Source organism: Rhinatrema bivittatum, chromosome 16 (genome assembly GCF_901001135.1).
Source record: "Rhinatrema bivittatum chromosome 16, aRhiBiv1.1, whole genome shotgun sequence".
NCBI classification, from domain to species: Eukaryota; Metazoa; Chordata; class Amphibia; order Gymnophiona; family Rhinatrematidae; genus Rhinatrema; species Rhinatrema bivittatum.
The window spans coordinates 12,816,709-12,837,557 of record NC_042630.1 but is presented as its reverse complement, the minus strand read 5'-3'; the positions used below and the strand labels follow the sequence as shown (position 1 = coordinate 12,837,557).

The following is a 20,849-nucleotide window of genomic DNA, read 5'->3' as shown; positions in this document are numbered from 1 at the left end:
TCTTCATTCCCCCTGCCGTTGAGGCAGTGAGCTGTGCTGGATATGTATTCCAAGTGAAGTATCAGGCTTAATTGACTCGGGATAGTAACTGCCGTATCAAGCAAGCTAAACCCATGCTTATTTGTTTACCCAGACTATGTAATTCAGTCCTTGTTGGTTGTTGTCTGAATATAAATCCTCTTTTCTGGATTGACTGCTGTCAGAGAAAGGATGCAGGGCTTCAGGAATCATTGGACTGACTCAGCATGGCATTTCTTATATTCTTAACATAAAACAAACAAAGCAAAAAACAACCAGAAAATATGTCCCCCTACCTACAACTAAAAGCACAGAGGTCGGACTACCAGCACACCAACATGCCCATCCATGCTTCTGTGCTGAAAATAGAGCTTAGTTACTTTTTGCAAAAAGGATACACAATGCCAGGCTCCTGATGGATTTCCTCAGTTAAGTACCGTAATTCCAAACTATGGAAACCATGAATGAAAAGGTCCTCTTGCAGGTGTACATCCCGTGGCAACGTTACATAAATGCATGGTGTTTCCTGAGGACCGAAGAGTCTGGGCAGACTCCTAGAAGAATAAGACAGATTTCATGTAACTAGCTATGTCCATTTAAAGACTTTCAAGACCAATAGGTCACTCAATATTCCATAAGCCGGTGAATGACAAAGTATACCTGGATAACTTTTGCTGAATATTCAGCAGACCTCATCTTCCACTGATTGAATAATATCCTCCTTTAAAGTTTTCCTGAAGAAGTTATTCAGGTAACTTTCCTGCTCATTGGATTACTGAATATTTGAAAAAAAAAAAAAAAAGTATCATGCTGCAGAAGTACCCTTCCTACCCCAATGTTTCCTAAAAATAAATATTGTGGACTATAACGGTCCAATCGCTCCTGCTGTCTCCAAGTTAAAAGAAAAAATTGTGGGCCAGCGGCTAATACCCCATTCCCAGTCTTAAAACGAAGGGTACCACTCCGAGCACCTCAAAAGCCTTCCACAGTGGGAGGAGGAAGATCTTGGAGGATTAATTGCAACAGAACTTGAAAACTGAATTCTGAACCGGGATTGGGTCAGTTGTTACTGAAGCAAACCAATCCTGGCTCCTGAGAAAGTAAATGGAAGAATGCCTGAGTGCTGGTACCCATCAGCTGTACTGGCACTTATTCTCCTCCTGCTGCTGTACTACTGGGAGGCTTTGTGGGGCTCAGAGGCAGGGTGCGGTTTTAAGGAAGGGAATGGGGAACGGGATGTTGATCCAAAACTTTTTCTTTTAAGAAGCTAGAGTTGTAGTATGGTTTAAGTGCCCTGGAATTTATTGGAAACTTTGCATTATAATCATTTCCACCTGCTCCCAGATCCCCAAAGGTAACAAGCAGAAATGCAAGCTATAATTTGAATATCTCTATTACAAAATCATATATATTTATCATAATAATAGACATCAAGGAGAAAAGGTGTCATTTTACTAATTATAAGGGAGCATGTTCTATGTTGTGTGAACCAGGAGACAATCTTGTATAAAACAGCAGAAAATTATTGATATTGCACATTAAATTTTGCATGATACTTAACCCAGATGAAAAATCTACTGCTTCAGAGAGCTGATGAGATAGAATAATGGACACAAAGCTTAACGTGATCGAATGCAACATATGAACTGAATAGTACAGGCAAACAAACAAACCAAAAAAAAAAAACCAACTTTGGGAAAAACTGATTACAACAGAACAAATGCACTGGATTATTTTCCTGCCTGGAACTAAGATGTTCCAGGGCATCGCTATGATCCTGCTAGCAGTGTTGCCTTCTCCTTGCTGTGCGACCCAAGCTGGCTGCCGTCTTCCTCAGCAGAACGTGAGAGCCTTCCTCAGGGAAGGGGATATAGTGCTGGGAGGAATCATTCTTGTCCACTGGCAACATTCATTCCCTGACACCAGCTTCAGAGAGGAGCCCTCACCAATATCCTGTGCAGAGTAAGTAATACCGAGTATTACATTTTTTGTCTTTCATAATTAGAACCTCGTAAACTCCACAGTTTCGCACAAATAAATTTGAAGATGTGGGGAGATCGAGCACCTCTTCCTGTGGTGAGACACACACACACACACACACACATATATATATATGTGTGTGTGTGTGTATGTGCTTTATATGTGCTTTCATTGCTATCTAATTTGTCTTATTTTTTAGCAGACATTCATAATTAACAACCCTGAAAGATCATTTCCGATAAGATTCATAGTCTTGCAAAGATCTCATCTTAAAAGTAAAGGAATCCCATAGACATGGGACAAGGCAACTACAGACCTTCTCATGTCCTACTTTTAAAAAAAGCAGTGATGGAGTAAGACATGCTTGGGAAGATCACAAATGTTCGAGTAGAAACAGTAAAATAAGACATTTAAGGCTGCAAGTAGCCTGTGCTGAAGGCGTTAATAATTTTAAAAACTGTGCCTAAAATTCTGAACCATGTGTGCAAGAAACACCTGGAAGTCAATGTAGTGATTTCTATATCAGGGTCATTCTTTGACCAGAAAGCCACCTCAGGCATAATAAGGGAAGCAGCATTTTGAACTAACTGTAATGAGGTAAATATTTGTGTGAAAGTCCAGCTACTACAATAATTCAGATGAATAAGAACCCAAATCATGGACCAAGCACATTTTATCTCATGCCATATTCATTATGGATATCCTGACAACCTGACCACTGGGGGTGCCCCAGAATAGGTTTGGAAACCTCTGTCTTAGACAACTGTGCTATAAAAATGGCTTTGCCTGATTAACGGGCCTCAGTTTGTCCACAACATGAATGGCAACGGCATGACTGCAAGAAATCATTGACAACTTATTGTCAAATAATGCCCTCTGGCTCCTGACATTTCACTAATACGTCAGTGTAATCTGTTGCCAGCTTCCCTGTTTGCAATTATCTCTACTAATTCACAGATCTTCAGTTATTCAGATTTAGTTGCAGCATTTTCAGTTCAGTTCTAACCAAGCTTTAATTGAGATTAAACTATCAAGTAAGTTCTGAATAGCCATTTGGCAATTTGACCCCAAGGGAAATACAACTGTAGATGATAGGCATAAACACATGTAATCTGTATTTTCTTCAACTATAAAATGATTTATTTTTTGTATAGGGCAATAGCCTTAAATGTGGTACTGTATTAAAGACTTTGATGGAACTCAAAACATAGTTACCTTATCATTCTCATTTAGGAATATACTCATTTTGTTAAAAAAAAATACACTAAATCTGATTGGCAAACTGGATTACCAATATCCTCTTTCTATGATAATTACTTTAATCTCTGGTCTCAGTTTATATTTACTTCTAAAAATAGTCTGTACTGAAATATACCTCTGATAATAGGATGAAAAAAATCAATCTTTATTATGATTATATTTAAAATGTTTTTTTTTTAACCTAGAAATAAATACAATGATTCAAGTATTTGCATGACCAATAGTATTCCCTTATATCAATGTTTATCATCATCATTAACATGAGGTTCCATTATATAAAACAGTAAATTTAATATATGTTCTCTTAGCTTCCAGGTGCGGTCCTACCGGGAGGTGCTGGTGATGGCATTTGCTATCCAGCAGATAAACCACGATCTCAACATTTTGCCAAATATCACCTTGGGCTTTAAGATTCATGGCTCCTGTTTCTCAACAGCTCTGGCCGTGGCGAGTACCCTGTCACTGCTCTCAGGAACAGAGGATCCCATTCCAAACTACCACTGTCTCTCCAGTGCCCCATTATTAGGGGCAATCGGAGAAGCCTATCCTGAAATCAGTATCGCTATGTCGAGTTTACTAGGTCTCTATAAGATTCCACAGGTAAGAGAGAGGAACCAACTTTCCCTTGCATAGATGATTCCCCGTTGAGCAAGTTGTAAACTCATCGAAGCATTTCTTGTTCCTTAATGATGTTCTGTCAGAAACAAATTGAAGCATCAGCTTGGAATTACATTGTCAAAAACCTGCACAGAAGAAAGGCATCTAACATTATAATAGGGGCATTCAAGGAGACAAGATAGATAGTCACAGCAAATTTTCAGAATTTCAAGTTAGGCATTGAATCAAAGATAGACAGGAAAGTAATGAACAGAATTGATTTTGCAGCTGGATACACAGCTCTAATGTTCAATATATTCCTACATCAACTATACCATGGTGTACCTAGTATTTAGATATTTTACTCCATTTAGGGCCTTATTTTCCAATATCGCATTAGGGGGCGTTACCAATGCAAATGAGGCTTCTTTCGTGCAGTGGGGAAACATCGTGTGCAGCGATGTTTTCACCATTCGCGAAAACATTAGCACCACACATGATGTTTTCCCACTGCACGATGATTCTTTCAGTCTTTTATCGCGGTGCACGATAATTGCCGGTTTCTTTTATCACAGTGCACGATATTTCAATAGTCCCAGGCAGCCTGCTGAGAGAGAGAGAGAGAGAGAGAGAGAGAGAGAGAGAGAGAGAGAGAGAGAGAGAGAGAGAGAGGAGAGAGAGAGAGAGAGAGAGAGAGAGAGAGAGAGGAGAGAAGAGAGAGAGAGAGCGCCTTACTATAGTGCCTATGCCCTACATAGGTATTTTAACCCCTATAGGAGGGCCACCTACTAACTCGGGTGGGGATTAGGTATGAGCGTCGGGGGTTGGGGCCACTTTCGCATTCCACATGAGACCTACGGACAGAACAGTGGTCTCTAGTGCAGATTTGCTGGCTGTCGGAGTGAGGACGCTCACTCCAAGAAGTGGTTTGGGCAACGTTCTCTCTACCTAGCTTGATGGACACTCTACCTGGGCAACAACATGCTAGGTGGAGAGAATGTTGGCCAAATCTCCGCTTGGAGTGAGCGTCCTCACTCCGACGGCCAGCAAATCTGCACTAGAGACCACTGTTCAGTCCGTAGGTCTCATGTGGAATGCGAAAGTGGCCCCCAACCCCCGACGCTCATACCTAATCCTTTTCAGCTGTTAACGCGATTTGCGAATTTATCGCACGCGGTAAAGTGCTTGGAAAATGAGGCCCTTAGGCATTCAATCCAATGTTTTATTCAACACAATTTTGAGTAGCCTGCCTAGTTGCAAAACATGTGGATACTTTGAGTTTGAATATTTTGTAGCAAATTAAAAAAAAAAATGAAACCTACCTGGGCAATTTCTCATTTTCTTTGAAAATCAAATACAAGGTATATATGTGCATAGTCCCTGTGTAATTTTCACCTGATATTTCTGTGGGCAGAGGAACAGGGATAACTCAGTGTATGCATGTTTGAAAATGTTGCATACTGCCTAGACCGAAGCATACCTTCAAGAATGACTTTAATATGGCTAAAAGGAGTTGCTGTGAGCTACAAGTGACTTTATGTACTTTTACCTGCTGTAAGAGGGACAATCTTCCACCAGGGCAGTTTAGCCAAGAAAGAACATAATTACCTGGTTATAGGCATTCAAAACATCTCAATGTTACTGAAAATATGCTCTGTTTTATGCACTCGGTCATTTCTAAATTCCATCTTAGATGCAAAACTCTTTTCTAATTTAACCCATAAAGTATGTAGAAATCACGATGCATTAAAATAATATGGATGTAAGAACATAATTTTTATCAAGGTGTAATTTTTGAGCAGGATTTACTGTATATTTGAAGTTTTAAATATTATTTATGTTCATATTTTGACATTGCTGGGGGTAATGTTGACATGACTTAAGGGACTGATTTTGAAAAGATTTACCCAATCAACTTTGAAAGTCAGCCAAAAAATCCCCAAACATTTAAAACCTCCCTCCCACCCCCGCAAAGTGCACAAATTTAGCCAGTTAGAAAAGTAGCTGGGTGAAGGGTATTGTCGGGTTGGGGTTTTGATTTAGCAACAGTGCAAATTTTCAGCATTAACTTGCTTAATTTGTAAAGAAATCTCTGTTCATACAAATAGCAGATAAATAGAATAAATATCCCATGGTACAAACTTCAAAAAAGTTTTAGATTAAACCAAAAATAATCCTACATAAACTAGAAATATATATGGATATAGTCAGTGTTTTTCCTTCTATCATTTTTAGTAATCACATAATTTTACAAACCAGTGGTCAAATGGTGCAATTTCAGAGAGATGAGTACAATACTGTGCAGTGTGCAGCACATCAATGAGTCAAACATTGTGTAGTATACTAATCTTACATTGATATAAGCAGAAAAAGACAGTAGCTCTCCCTGCAAATAGCACAACTAAATCTAGCTGGACTAGATTTAGGGGGTTTATCAACAAAGGTTTATCAACAAATCTAGCCTGTAGGTGCAGCCAAGTATTCTGTCAAAGATAACCAGGTAAATTGATCTGGTTATTTTATTAATTTAGGGGTTATTTGGAAATTGACCACTTTAATGCATGTTCATCATTTCTACTTCCCTCTAATTACTTTTCATTATGGCCCAATTAAAGTAAATTGTAGTTAGTTGTTGAAATGTCCTTAACTAATAAATGCCCTGTTTCTACATGTATCCTATTCTATAGAAATATGAATCAGAGAGAAAATCTCCAAGAAGTACTTTTGAGTCATCTGAGAATTCAAAAGACTCAGAATGCACACACATGGTAATATAGTCAGTGTTGGGCGATAAGGACCATTTTGCCCATCTAGCCTACCCCACCAATGTTTCTCCAGCTAAGGAACTCTCAGTTTGCCCTTCCTTGCCCTCACCCCCTCCCACTGAGCTAGGTATATCTTCCAGCTGTCAGAGATTACGATCTGGAAAAGAGAGAGTAAAGTTAGAGATGTGAATCGAAACCGGAATCAGTTCTGATTCCGGTTCTGATTCACATCGTGTTTTTTTTTTCGTCCAGCCCAATCGCGGCTTTGTTTATCAGCTGTGCCCGAGCCGATAAACAAAAAACTCACCCCGACCCTTTAAAACTAATCCCTTAGCTTCCCCCACCCTCCTGACCCCCCCAAAAACCTTATACAGGTACCTGATGGTCCAGTGGGGGTCCCGGGAGCGATCTCCTGCTCCCGGGCCATCGGCTGCCACTAATCAAAATGGCGCCGATGGCCCTTTGCCCTTACCATGTGACAGGGTATTCGTGCCATTGGCCGGCCCCTGTCACATGGAGGGAGCATTGGATGGCTGGCACCATCTTTAAAAATGGTGCGGGCCATCCAGTGCTCCTACCATGTGACAGGGGCTGGCCAATGGCACGGATACCCTGTCACATGGTAAGGGCAAAGGCCATCGGCGCCATTTTGATTAGTGGAAGCCGACGGCCCGAGAGCGGGAGATTGCTCCTGGGACCCCCACTGGACCACCAAGTACCTGTAAAATGTTTTTGGGGGGGTCAGGAGGGTGGGATAAGCTAAGGGATTCGTTTTAAAGGGTCGGGGTGGGTTTAGGGGTTATTTTTGTGTGCCATTTTTCCCGCCCTCCCCCAAACGATAAGAGAACCCCCACGAACAATATCGTGGGGTTTTCCTATTGTTTTGGGGGAGCCCCCGATTTCTGATAATTTTGAAAATATCATACGATATTTTCAATCGTCCGAAGCCCGATTCACATCTCTAGTAAAGGTTACAATACCTGTGGAGGATAATTTTCAAAGATATTTACCTGGTAACTTGTCTAGAAACTGACTTGTTTCAACCCTGCTGAAAGTACTTGCAGGCTTTCCCAAAATAATGACTTTTAGTTAGCTTGAGGTCATGCTTAAGTTGGGGGCTGAGAACATTTAAATATTACATTTAAAATTTTAAATAAATAAAATAAAAATAAACTAGGATGCTTACTTGTCATTTCAAAGAAAAAAGTGACTTACAAAAAGTATTTGCATATGTCTGTGGGTACTTTGTACCAATGTAGAGTTTCAAAGCAAGAATGCCTTCACACTTTCACTTTAAAAATGTTGGAGTTGTCCAATTAATAATCCCTTTGAGTTTGCTCATAATACTAAACTATTGGAATTGGTAGCCATTCATTCCAAATAATTAAATTTCTAAAGCAGAAAGAAAATGGATGCATTCTTCAATCTTTTGATCTAATGCATATTGTAAAGCCTCCTGCTTCTTCACAGATCAGCTATGGATCCGCTATCTCCAAACTGAGCGACAAAATTCTCTTCCCCTCTTTTTTACGTACTGTTCCCAATAACTTGCAAGAGGTCCAAGCAATGCTTCACTTGCTTCAACATTTGGCTGGAATTGGATAGGGATACTTGCCGAAGACGATGATTATGGTGTTAGTGGTGATAATCTAAAAAAGGAAATCACAAAGATTGGGGGATGTGTGGCCTTCTTAGAAAAAATCCCCACTCTCCTGTCCAAGGAAGCAGTGATGAGGATTGTGGAAACAGTGAGGCAATCCACTGCAAAAGTAATCATTGCGTATTCACATGTGGTTACTGTGGCCCCTATACTTAAGGCAGTTGCTGAGGAGAATATCAAGGGGAAGATCTGGATTGGCACAAATGTTTTTATCATCACTCCAGACCTATTTTCTGAAGATGTCTGGCTATCACTGAATGGCACACTGGCAATGGCTTTTCATGTCAATGACATTCCTGGATTCGAAGACTTTGTGTACAGCATCCATCCTTCCAGCTCTACTGATGACATCTTCATCAAGACATTCTGGGAGAAAGCATTTACATGTAAATGGCCTGATTATGGCCACAGCCAGACCCATATGGCCAATAGCAGTGGCGACCTCTCATTTTGCACAGGCACTGAGAGGGTAGACCAAATGGACCCTGTATTATTTGATTTCAAAAATCTAAGATTTACCTACAATGCGTATCTAGCGGTGTATGCATTTGCTCATGCCCTGCACAGTCTACTGTCCTGTAAAGCTGCCGATGGACCATTATCTACAGGATCATGTGCTACAATTGATAAAATACATCCTCATGAGGTACAATTTGAGATACGCAGTTTTGTTATGGAATTCCTGTTTTTCAGTGGTGTAGATCTGCCACATTTCTCCTACCATCCTGTTACATTTCTTGTCATTTCAAGAGTTAGTTATTGCGGTTTTTTTGCAGTGAGAGTTACAGTAAGATTTTAAAAGGATTATGCTAGCAGAGACTATCAGGTGGAAGGAATAACACAAGAATGGGAATGAAGGATGAACAAGACAATTTTTAAAACTATGTTTGCTTGTAATTACAAAGTGAATGACACTTTTGCCCATGGACCTTTGCACCATTCTCAAGGAGAAAGTACACACATACTTTCCCTTAATTCAGGGAAAAAGGAACCCACATAGATTTGCCTCTGCTCTTTCTGTGGGTAGGTTTTCCAACAAAAACAATATAAATGGTTTTGAAAATGCAAAACTGTGAGCATTGCTTCTTCCCCTGACTTAACCCCCCTCTCTGAGCATTTTTGCTTTTCCCAATGTGGTAAAAAGTACATCCATTGTTGATTCCAGGGGAATGGGTGGGCAACTTTCTGATTGCCCACTTACCAGGGTAAATGGCTTCTGATAATTACCCTCAAAGAATCCCTTGCAGAGGGAAAGGACTGAAAGAGAAAACTGGAGATCAATTGGGGTCAGGCAAGATGGGCATTGTAATCATATTTGCTATCAACTTTTGTATTTTTCTCAGGGAAACACTTTTCCCAATGTTATAATACTGATATTGCATCTGAGACAGAATGTCCAGGGAACAAAAAAAAATGTAAATAAACAAAACGTTTAGATCCTCTTGCCATTTGCTCAGTCTTCTCGTTTCAAGTAATTTTAAAGTCAATGCCTATTGTGATATCATAGGTTTTCATTTGTTTTAGTTCTCGTAATGTGTGCATGCTACATCAAATTGTTTTGATGTGTTTTCACATAAAACTACCTGACAAATCTCAATGATTTATGTTTTGTGACAATCTGAAATGTTCTTCTTTGGCTTGCTTAGGAACTACAACATCTCAAACATGTCCATTTTGTCACCGAATCTGGTGAGGAGGTGTTTTTTGATGAGAACGGTGATCCTCCAGCCATATACGACATCCTGAACTGGCAGATATTTCCAAACAGGACCTACCAATGCGTAACAGTAGGAAACGTCAATTTCTCTGCTCCACAGAGCAAAAAGGTCACCATCAACCAGAGCTCCATTGCTTGGAATTCATTTTTTTCCAAGGCAAGAATATGATGTTGATTGTGAAAGTTAAATTGGAAATGAGTAGAATTTAAATGGGAATCTCCAAAGTCTCACATGATGGGAACACTGACCAATATCCACAAGTAGGTAGCATGGAATTAGTAAAAAACAAAACAAAACCCTGAGGCCAGTACCAATCCAAATGTATTTGGCACACTAGGTGAATCTTTGGTCATGTACCCTCCTCCCCCAACATATCACTATATCTCCAACCAGCGGCAGTGGCTCCGGCACATCACTCCCTTGTTTGGTGGTATTGGCTCTAGCACAGCGCCCCTCTTGGCCTTATGCTGGAAGGATTTTGCTGCCCCCAAAATTTTAGGTGACTGCTTAACTTTCCTAATGGAAACACCTGCCCTGCTTGAGGCCATTGTGCTTAAGTTGCATTTAAACTCACAAATGCACTGCTAGCACACGTAAGTTAAGTTTTCGCATGAAAATAGCACTTCTAGCATGTGTAATTTAGCATTTGAGATTTTATGCACTAAAATCATGTTAATGAGGTAAGGATATGCACAATTATGCCAGACCGCTCATGACTTGTTAGTGCAGAAATAAAGTAAGCCCACTTTTTTGCAATGCAATATTATGAGACAATTGTTTACTCCTTATCAGGTGTAGTTACATTTTTCAGTTAAGGGCCATAGGTAAAGTAAGTTTGTCCTTTACCATCTTGGCTCAGTTGCATGTTATTACTATTAGCACCACTTGTTATTATGCATGTACCCGTGTGACGTTAATCACAATTTAGTACATCGGCCCTTCTCTCAAGAAACTTAATATCGTAAGAGATTTTTCTTTTCCATTCACATATGCCGACATAGCAGCAAAGTTTCACGCTTCTCTGAACCCAACACATTTTTCAATAATGGTTTCTTTAAGATCTACAGCATGCCAAAGCCCGCTTTTTATGTTGCCTATATAATTAACACGATACTGCATTCATCCGGTGACTGTTGTGATCAAATATGAATGGCGGGATAGCGAGAAAGTAGTACAGCCCAGCCCAGCGGCTCGGTAGCAGCCTAGCATTAGGGAAACCTGACTTCTTGCTCCCTGGGCTGGAAATGGCTGGGAATGCTTTTCCACACATGTCTATCGATTCAGTCACCAAAGACAAACAACTATCAATCAAAAGTAGATACAACTGTTGGGATTCAAAAGCTTTAAAATGTTTGCTTCAAGAGTTCTTAGATCCTGCTTATGACTTAGTCAGGAAACATGAATTGCCAGTGTTAGCTGACTCTGAGGACTTGGACAACCTGTCACTCAGTTTTTGGCCAGATTTAGAGAATAATTTCAGCAAGCAGCCTGTCCGGTTACATTCAGATGTAAATTCTGCAAAAGATAACCAGTTAAAATTGACTGAATATTTATTTACCTGCTCAGTGGATCTTGGAAAATTACTTACTCTATAATTTTATTTATTTTACTCCTCATTTGTTTCAAATGAATGCTAGGTAAATAGCAGGCGTTAAATTACATTAGTAAGTTGCCAAATGTGCTCGAGTATATTTTTAAATGAAAACTTGTTCTTGCAACTGTTAGGCCTGGTCCATAATAGCCCAGATTGTCCCTTTTGTTATGCACGTATATGCACAAGAAACCATAAGTATATGCATACTTTTGTCTGTTATGAAATAGCATTTATATAAGTACAAGCTACATACAGGGCAATGAATGGAAAACCACATTTAACACCCGCGATGGCCATTTTGAATATCTGGTCATGCCGTTTGGCCTCTGCAATGCTCCAATGGTGTTTTATGAGAGTATGACTGAAAAATACCTCCTATGGGCCTGGTTTTCAAAATCATTTGCATGCTTAAAATTGGGTTTTGCATATATAAATGCACTTTACCCATCTAAGAGGGTTTTGAAAGTTGCTACAATATACGCCAATAGGTCAATAGGTTTTACCATCATTAAGTTCGCTTAACATGAGTAAATGGGCTTTTGAAAATTGCTAAGCCAGTATTATTACATTTAAGCATAGCTCATCTGTAAGCATGTAAATGTATGTGCACAAGTTATGCACTACAAAGAGAAGGTCTAACTTTACACAAGTGACTCTATGAGTATATCAGGCCACTAACCTGTGATTTTTCCAAGCCAATTTATACTCATAATTTGCAAATTATCAGTAAAGTCTACACATAGACTTTACTACTATGCAGTGGATTATAAAAATTACCCTCAGTGAGGCCAGGTTAGAAATGTCTGTCTCCAGTAAAAACATTTCATAATTTCTCATCCATTCTATAGAATTCATTTGTTCACCTCCTAAGTATTGCACTTTCAAAGACTCTCTACCATATTCAAGGCTTAACTGTTCTAATCCTTATTAATCTTTCTACTGATTGCATATATCCTAGTCATTGGTGAAGTATCATCTATGCACTTGCCAGGAAATGTTCTCTGCTCTGTTCTGAAGGTGCCAGACTCAGTCTGCAGTGCCAGCTGCCCTCCCGGGTTCAGGAAAGCCGCAAGAGAGGGAGAGCCCGTCTGCTGCTTTGACTGCGTCCCCTGCGCTGATGGAGAAATCACCAATCAGACTGGTGAGAGAAGGATAAAATACCCTTTCCAATGTAATTGATGATGAAGATATTTTTAAATTAGTGAAAAAATCGGAAACTTAAGGCTTGATTTTAAACCCCACGCTGTGCACAAAAAAGATGGGGGTTATGTGTGTGGCCGGGCCTTGCGCACGCTGCGGGCATTTTAGAAGAGGCCCGGCCACGCGTGTAACCCCCATTATGCGCACAAGAGCCAAGCCTCTATGAAGGGGCGGTCCAGGGGCGGGGCAGAGCTGAAGGCCAACAGTACAGCTGCCATTTGGCGTAAGTTCTGAAATGAAAAAATTTACAGAAGGTAGGGTCTTCAAAGGGGTCAGGGAGGAGAGGGGAAGAGGGAGGGAGGGTAGGTAGGGGAGGAGGAAAGTTCCCTCCCACTCCGCTCCTTAATTGGAGTGGACTGGGAGGGAACTGGCAGAGGCTTGATCTCATCACCTTGCGTAAACTAGGGAAATCTACCCCCCCCGTGTGCACCGGCCTGGATTTTATAACATGCACACACTGGCGCGTACATGTTATAAAATCGCGCACCCATGTGCGTGTCCCGGGTAGTGCGCTCATGGAAGCGTGCACGGATTTTTTAAAAATCTACCTATTAATCTTTAACTGCGAACCCTAACAATAATCAGGTGGAGATTCATGCTGCTTTGTTCAATTTCTTTTTGAAAAAAAACATTTTTAATTTTCAAAGAAAAGCAATGACTGAAATGGGCATATAGGAGAGTGTGTGCATGTGTGGATGTGTGTTGATTATCACTTTCTAGCTGCCATTTTTTTTTTTTGTGTCTGTTGACAACCAGAAAAACTGATTACTCTACAGCAGTGGGTCCCAAAATTCTCCTGGAGGAGCCCCCCAGCAGGTAGGGTTTTCAAGATATCCACAATAAATATGCATGAGGGAAAATTTGCATGCATTGCCTTCACAGCATGAAAATGTTATCCCATTTATGTTCATTGTGGATATTTTGAAAACCCGACGGAATAGGAGCCCCCAGGACAGGTTTGGGAAACTCTGCTCTACAGTGTTGTCTTAACTTTTATAACAGGGACACATTTTTCAATGGCATTTGCTCAGTAGTTGCCTGCGTGAACATGCTGAGCTGAAAAGGTCCATCCCTTCGGTGGCCAAAATAATGCACAATGTTGCACAGTGCACGCAATTTTCACATCAAAAAGGAAATGGTATAGTAAATCAAGGAGTCACTCAAAGAGAATGCAAGCTTAAAACAGAACAAAGATAAAAATATTCAGTAAATGTAGTTGATTTGTCAGCGATGAAAAAGAAAAGAAGCTCCAGTAATTATCTTAACAAGCTTTTTTTCTTTATTTGGAGGTTAATTCAAAGGTAGTATGACATCTGGATTTGTTGATAACAACTGTCAACAACTTTTTGTCGTTTTGCTGCCAGATACTGTAGCCAAATGAAAAGCCTTTGTGGATATAATTCATTATGGCATTTTTTTTTGCCATGTGCGTATATTAGGGATGTGAATCGTTTTTCAACGATTAAAATTATCGTCCGATAATGTTTATATCGTCTTAAATCGTTATAGAACACGATACAATAGAAATTCTAACGATTTATCGTTAAAAATCGTTAAATCGTGTTAGTGCGCACTAACTCGAGTTAGTGCGCACTAACTCCCCGTTAGTGCGCACTAACTCGATTTAGTGCGCACTAACTGAAAATGATACAAATAAACACTTTCCAGGTCACTGAAGGTCAGTTAGGAATGAATATGTGTTCCTATTGGCTGGCTGCCCTCTTATCTATTGATGTTACCAAGGTTACCACTGAGGTGATGGTTGGGGGGATGGGAAATGGAACTGGAAACTAACGAACACCAACAGAAAATGAAACAAAGTGTTCACACTTCCCAGGTCAGTAAAGGTCACTTAGGAATGAATATGTATGTATGTATTCCTATTGGCTGGCTGTGCTCTTATCTATTGATGTTACCAAGGCTAATACTGAGGTAATGGTTGGGGGGATGTGAAATGGAAACAGTTGGAAGCTTGACAAAAAAAGTAATGTAATGATCAGCACTCACGTGACTAGAACTTGTTTGTTTATTATTTTTGTTAGCAGGCACCTGAAATGCTAGTGCATGTTGAATTTGCCAATCACTGTGCATTTTAGAAAGGTGGTCCTGGCTGGAACTGTACACAGTTCAAATATATGTAATTGATTGTTGGTAAGTGTATTTTTTAAGTAGCCACACTGGCACAAGTATGTTTACTTTTCCTCCTACTTAACTCACTAGCTCAGCTTTGTAAGAAGGGCTTCTCTGCTTGTGTGTTGTTTTTGTTTGGTGTGAGGAGAGCAGAAACATCAGATCTTTATTCACTCTACTACAGTCATCTCTTACAGTGCCCTATCCCTATTAATACCAGGAGTGTTGTGATCTTCCTGCACACAGTGCCCTAACCCTGATACCAGTCTGAGACAGCTCCCTCCCTGCATTACTAGTGAGAGGCTGGCTTCACAGACAGGGGGGAGCTGCCTGACCCTCACTCCTGACTTCCCCCATGTCCCAGCTAGTGAATGGTGTGTGGGTGAGGGGGGGGGGGGAGGATGGTGAAGTCTGAGACAGCTCCCTCCCTGCATTACTAGTGAGAGGCTGGCTTCACAGACAGGGGGGAGCTGCCTGACCCTCACTCCTCCGGGGTATTGTGATCTTCCTGCACACAGTGCCCTATCCCTGATACCAGGGGTGTTGTGATCTTCCTGCATGCAGTGCCCCTGCCCTATCCCTATTAATACCAGGAGTGTTGTGATCTTCCTGCATGCAGTGCCCTATCCCTATTAATACCAGGAGTGTTGTGATCTTCCTGCATGCAGTGCCCTATCCCTGATACTGGGATGTGTGCAAGAAGATCACAACACCCCCGGTATCAGGAATAGGGCACTGTGTGCAGGAAGATCACAACACCCCTGGTATTAGGGATAGGGCACTGTGTGCAGGAAGATCACAACACTCCTGGTATTAATAGGGATAGGGCACTGTGTGCAGGAAGATCACAATACCCCTGGTATCAGGGTTAGGGCACAAGTTCTAGTCACATTGACTGATCACATTACTTGTTTTGTCAAGCTACCAACTGTTTCCATTTCCCATCCCCCATATACTGTCAGTAGGAAACTTGGTAACATGAATAAATAAGAGGGCAGCCAATAGGTATACATATTCATTCCTAAACTGACCTTAACTGACCCGAAAAGTGTCAAATTGTATCATTTTCAGTTAGTGCGCACTAACTCCCAGTTAGTGCGCACTAACTCCCGTTAGTGCGCACTAACTCGAGTTAGTGCGTACTAATCGGAAAAAACGATTTTTAACGATTTTTTAACTAAAAAATCGTGCCTAAGACGATTTTCTTGCCCTGCCACACGATTTCTATCGTTAAGACGATATGGAAAACGATTCACATCCCTAGCGTATATGTGTATGTGGCGTTGAAGGTAGATATAATATAGGAATTCTAAATAATTTATAAGATATAATATTTTGTAAGTTAAAGGTAGCATGGTTTCAGACTGGGCCACTTAATGAGTGGTACTGCAGACTGCTGCCATATGAGGGACATAGGTTTGATACCTTGGTCAATTTTTTCATTACACAGGCTTTCCAGGTATGGGAATGTTGTGAAGGCAGCATTCACAGCCCCAGTGGGGAGGGAGCCTACATGTCACCTGCAATGTTGACATAGAGGGTCAGATTTTAAAATCCCTGCACATGTCGAACCTATTTTGCATAGGCCCGGGGCTTGAAAAAAGGGGTGGGGCATGGGTGGTCTTGGACGGGGAAGGGGCATGGCCTGAGGCCTCCGTAGGGCCTCTAGGCCGGGGGATCACGTGCCGGCACTTGGCCGGTGCACACAACCTACGCCTGCCCGGAGACAGGCACAACTTCTTTAACAAAGGTGAGAGGGGGGTTGGTAAGGCTGGGGGGCGAGTTAGGGAGGGGAAGGGAGGGGAAGGGAGGGGAAGGTGGGGAGCGGAAGGAAAGTTCCCTCCCAGGCCGCTCCGATTTTGGAGCAGCCTCAGAGGGAACGGGGAAAGACATCAGGGCTTCCCTAGGGCTCAGCACGTGCAAGGTGCACAAGTGTACACCCCCTTGTGCGCCGACCCCGGATTTTATAACATGCACACAGCTGCATGCTCATGTTATAAAATCGGGCGTAGATTTGTGCGCACCAGGTTGCGCGCACAAATCTACACCCACACTTAAATCTTAAAATCTGGCCCATAGGTTCTGGTTTCAGATCAGTTTTGGAAGGAGTCCTAAACTATGGGCCTCAATGAATGATTGTCTCTGAAACGACTGAACTGGGTGAGTTGGAATAGGATATCTTTTTGGGGAAAAATCACCGGATAATTGTAAAGGAAGGATCATAGTACTGGATCTGAGTGTCAGATCCATTTGAGCTAGAAGGCCCAAGAAAAAGGAAGAAGCTTATAGCTCCCCCTTAAAAAGCAACATGTTCTCCACAAATATAAAACCTTTTGTTTTAAGCAGATGCTGTTGACTGTCAGAAGTGCCCAGATGATCAATGGTCAAATAAGAAGCACGATTCCTGCATTCCAAGAGTTATTGAATTTCTATCTTATGATGATACTCTTGGTTCTGTACTCTCCACCATCTCCATTTTCTGCTCTTTAGTCACTATTTCAATATTGTGCATTTTTATTAAATACAAGGATACGCCGATAGTCAAAGCCAACAACAGAGAGCTCAGTTATCTTCTCTTAATATCCCTCATGTTCTGCTTCCTGTGCTCCTTACTATTCATTGGACGGCCCACAAGTGCAACTTGTATGCTCCGGCAAATTGCTTTCGGGGTCATTTTTTCTCTGAGTGTCTCATGTATTTTGGCGAAAACCATCATTGTGGTGATTGCATTTAATGCCACAAAACCCAACAGTGCATCAAAGAAATGGATTGGAAGCAGGATTCCAACTTGCCTTGTCTTTCTGTGCTCAGCAATTCAGCTTATTTTATGTCTATTTTGGTTGGGGACTGCTCCACCTTACTCAAGTGTTAACCTGGAGTCAGCACAGAAAATCATAATACAATGTTCTGAAGGGTCAATTGAGCTGTTTTATGCCATGCTGGGGTACCTGGGCTTCTTGGCCTGTGTCAGCTTCCTTGTAGCCTTCCTGGCCAGAAATTTACCTGATAGTTTCAATGAGGCCAAATACATCACATTCAGTTTGCTGGTGTTTGTAAGTGTCTGGATCTCCTTTATCCCAGCGTACCTGAGCACAAGAGGGAAGTACATGGTGGCCGTGGAAGTCTTTGCTATCCTGGCTTCCAGCACTGGACTGCTCGGCTGTATATTTTTTCCCAAAGTTTACATCATCTTACTGAAACCAGACAGAAATTCTAAAGACTGTTTATTGGGGAAAACAAGTGTCAGGAAGAGAACTGAACTGAGCTGGTAATGATAATAGCAATATTTATTTTGTTATTCCAATTTTCACCAAAACTTCAAAATGGTGTACAATATAATAAACATACATCCATCTTATAATATCTTACAATATGAACATTAAAATAATAAAACAGTATCCATGCCTACTTCCTCAGAAATGTCACTGGCAGTTAATCAAAAACTTGTATAAACAGCCATTATTTAGCTTCTTGCCTAAATGTCATAAAATTACGTTCCAAATGAATATCACACAGCAATGCGTTCCAGATCAGTGGAGCCTGATATTGGAAAGTTGATAGTTTTTTTTCCCCCTGCCATAAGAATTTCTTTCAGTGAGGGTAACCAGGGCAGTTTATTTTGCGATTACCTCAAGGTTCATGAAGGCTTGTAAAGAATGAATACAGATATTTGCCAGATAATCCGGTTTTCCTTTCAATAAAAATTTAAATGTCAAATAAAGAACATTAATATTCATCCTAAAATGTACAGGCAGCTAATGCTGACCCTTAAGCAGTGGAGAAAAATGATCAAATTTTGAAGCACCATAGGAGATGCATTAAAAGAGCTGTGGGTAGATTCCTCAACTGCAGGGAAAGACTAAGTTGCATTGATAAACAAAATATGGTTACTTGGATCTAGAAAAGTATTGGATGCTATAGAATCTATTATTTATTTTAATGCAAAGACTTGTTATTCTCTTTCCTACTGGGGTACTCCAAATGAGATAATGAAGTATCATATGGTTTACATCCAGTAAAGACATAGTGACATCAATATTCAGAGTTCATTCAGCACTATTTAGGGCTTATGTAGCTAAGTATCAGCCGCTGAATATGCACCCACATTCAATGGATGCCATTTAGATGTCTTAGTCCCTTATGTGGGTAAAATGTTAGCCAAATAAGTTGTGGGCAGGCAGTAGGAAGATAGGGGAAGAAGCAAGTTATCCATACAACTTATGCGGCTAACTGCCGATATTCAGATTTAGCCGCATAAGTTGTACGGCTAAGCTAGATGTGCGATAGAGTACGTCTAATCTTAGCCGATTAGACCTATCCAGCAAAGTGCTCAGTTATACGTGTATATTCAGCAACATAGCTGTGCCGCTGAGTATACATCAGAATTTTGTCGGGTAAGTTCTAACCGGCTAAGGGGGTTATTTTCTAAAGGTTTATCGTGTGCGTTAGGGCCTTATCGACTCCTCCCCTCCCCACCCCGACTCCTCCCCTTCCAGTCATTTACATCCTATCGCACGTGATAAGGCCCTATCGCACGCGAAAAGGGCCTTTTCACGCGTGATAGGATGTAAATGACCGGGAGGGGAAGAGTCGGGACGGGGAGGGGGAGGAGTCGGCCGCGACACCGCTGCTGGCAATAATGTGAGGAACATTCTCGCCGGCAGTAGCGCGGCAAATAGCACCGCATTATAAGATGGCGCTATTTGTGTGAAAGGCTGCATCCGGCCACACTGTGGCCGGCGAAATCGCACCACCACGGTGCGAACGGCTGCAGCCTTTCGCAGGCCCGGCCCCTTTTTTCCGCCAGGAATGATGATTCCTGCCCTGAGTCACTTAACCGTATAGTTTTGAATACTGACCCCAGTATTTAGAACAAAATAAATAATAAGAGATATGAATAGAAAGCAAAGGGCATGGCATAGAGATACAGTATCATTATCTAAAATACATGGACAGATGCATACATACACGCTGAAGGCTATGTTTAAGTTGGTCTGTATGCTCAACAGCATCTTACAAGCTCAAGGAGCTGGAGTTGTTTCTGATGCCCTGTAAATTACAGGGCATATGAAAGTATAACCGTTCCCACCTGCTCCCAGAACCCTAGCCAGTAAAATGCAGAAATATACTCTATAATTTGAAGACATAGCTATTATGAAAATCAGATATATTTACCACAATAATTATAGACTGTAAGGACAAAGGTGTTATTTTATTAATTAAAACACAGTGTATATTATCTGAGCTTTGAATCATTAGTGATAAAACAGAAGAAGGACTGGAGGATACAGGCTGCACAATAACTTTGTTTTATACTGAGCCCAGATGATAAATCTACTCTTTGCTTCAGAGGGATGTTGAGATGGTGTGCCAGCAACTGTAATATGTTCACCTGCAACATAGGATTTCAATGGTGCATACAAGCAGAAAAAAACCCCCATTTATTCTTTATGAAAAGTTGACTGCAACATTGCATATACATTGATTATTGTTCTGTTTGGGACTAAGATGCTCCAGGGCATCGCTGTGATCCTCCTGGCAGTGTTGCCTTCTTCTTGCTGGGTGACACTGGTGGGATGTGGACTCCCTCAGCAGAAGGTGAGAGCCTTCCTCAGGGAAGGGGATATAGTGTTGGGAGGAATTATTCTTGTACACTGGGAAAGCTCTTTCCCTGACACCAGCTTCAGACAGGAGCCCTCGCCAATATCCTGTGTTAAGTAAGTAACCCTTTGACTTTGCATTGTCTCGTGATGAGAGGCTGGGAAATACATCAGGACTCACATAAATGTCTGTTGTTTGGCAATAAAGTAGATGCACCACCACCACCACACATACACACAAATGGAGATCTACAACCCCCTCGCCCCCCCCCCCAAAAAAAAAAATTATGCAGATGCAGAAAAACACATAGATAATATACTTCCAGA

General features: G+C 41.2%; 2 protein-coding genes across 2 annotated transcripts; both read left to right on the top strand.

The window, feature by feature from the left end:
* Nucleotides 1-1,698: 1,698 nt before the first annotated feature.
* On the top strand, nucleotides 1,699-8,225 carry LOC115077338 (vomeronasal type-2 receptor 1-like). The gene is made up of 3 exons (XM_029579631.1): nucleotides 1,699-1,980; nucleotides 3,567-3,858; nucleotides 8,091-8,225. The coding sequence occupies exons 1-3, from the start codon at nucleotides 1,739-1,741 to the stop codon at nucleotides 8,223-8,225; spliced, it is 669 nt and encodes a 222-aa protein (XP_029435491.1). The 5' UTR covers nucleotides 1,699-1,738.
* Nucleotides 8,226-8,350: 125 nt separating this feature from the next.
* Nucleotides 8,351-18,304, top strand: LOC115077337 (extracellular calcium-sensing receptor-like). Its single transcript, XM_029579630.1, has 4 exons — nucleotides 8,351-8,926; nucleotides 9,927-10,154; nucleotides 12,610-12,733; nucleotides 17,269-18,304. Exons 1-4 carry the CDS (start codon nucleotides 8,351-8,353, stop codon nucleotides 18,192-18,194), a joined length of 1,854 nt encoding a protein of 617 aa, XP_029435490.1. The 3' UTR covers nucleotides 18,195-18,304.
* Nucleotides 18,305-20,849: the final 2,545 nt, after the last annotated feature.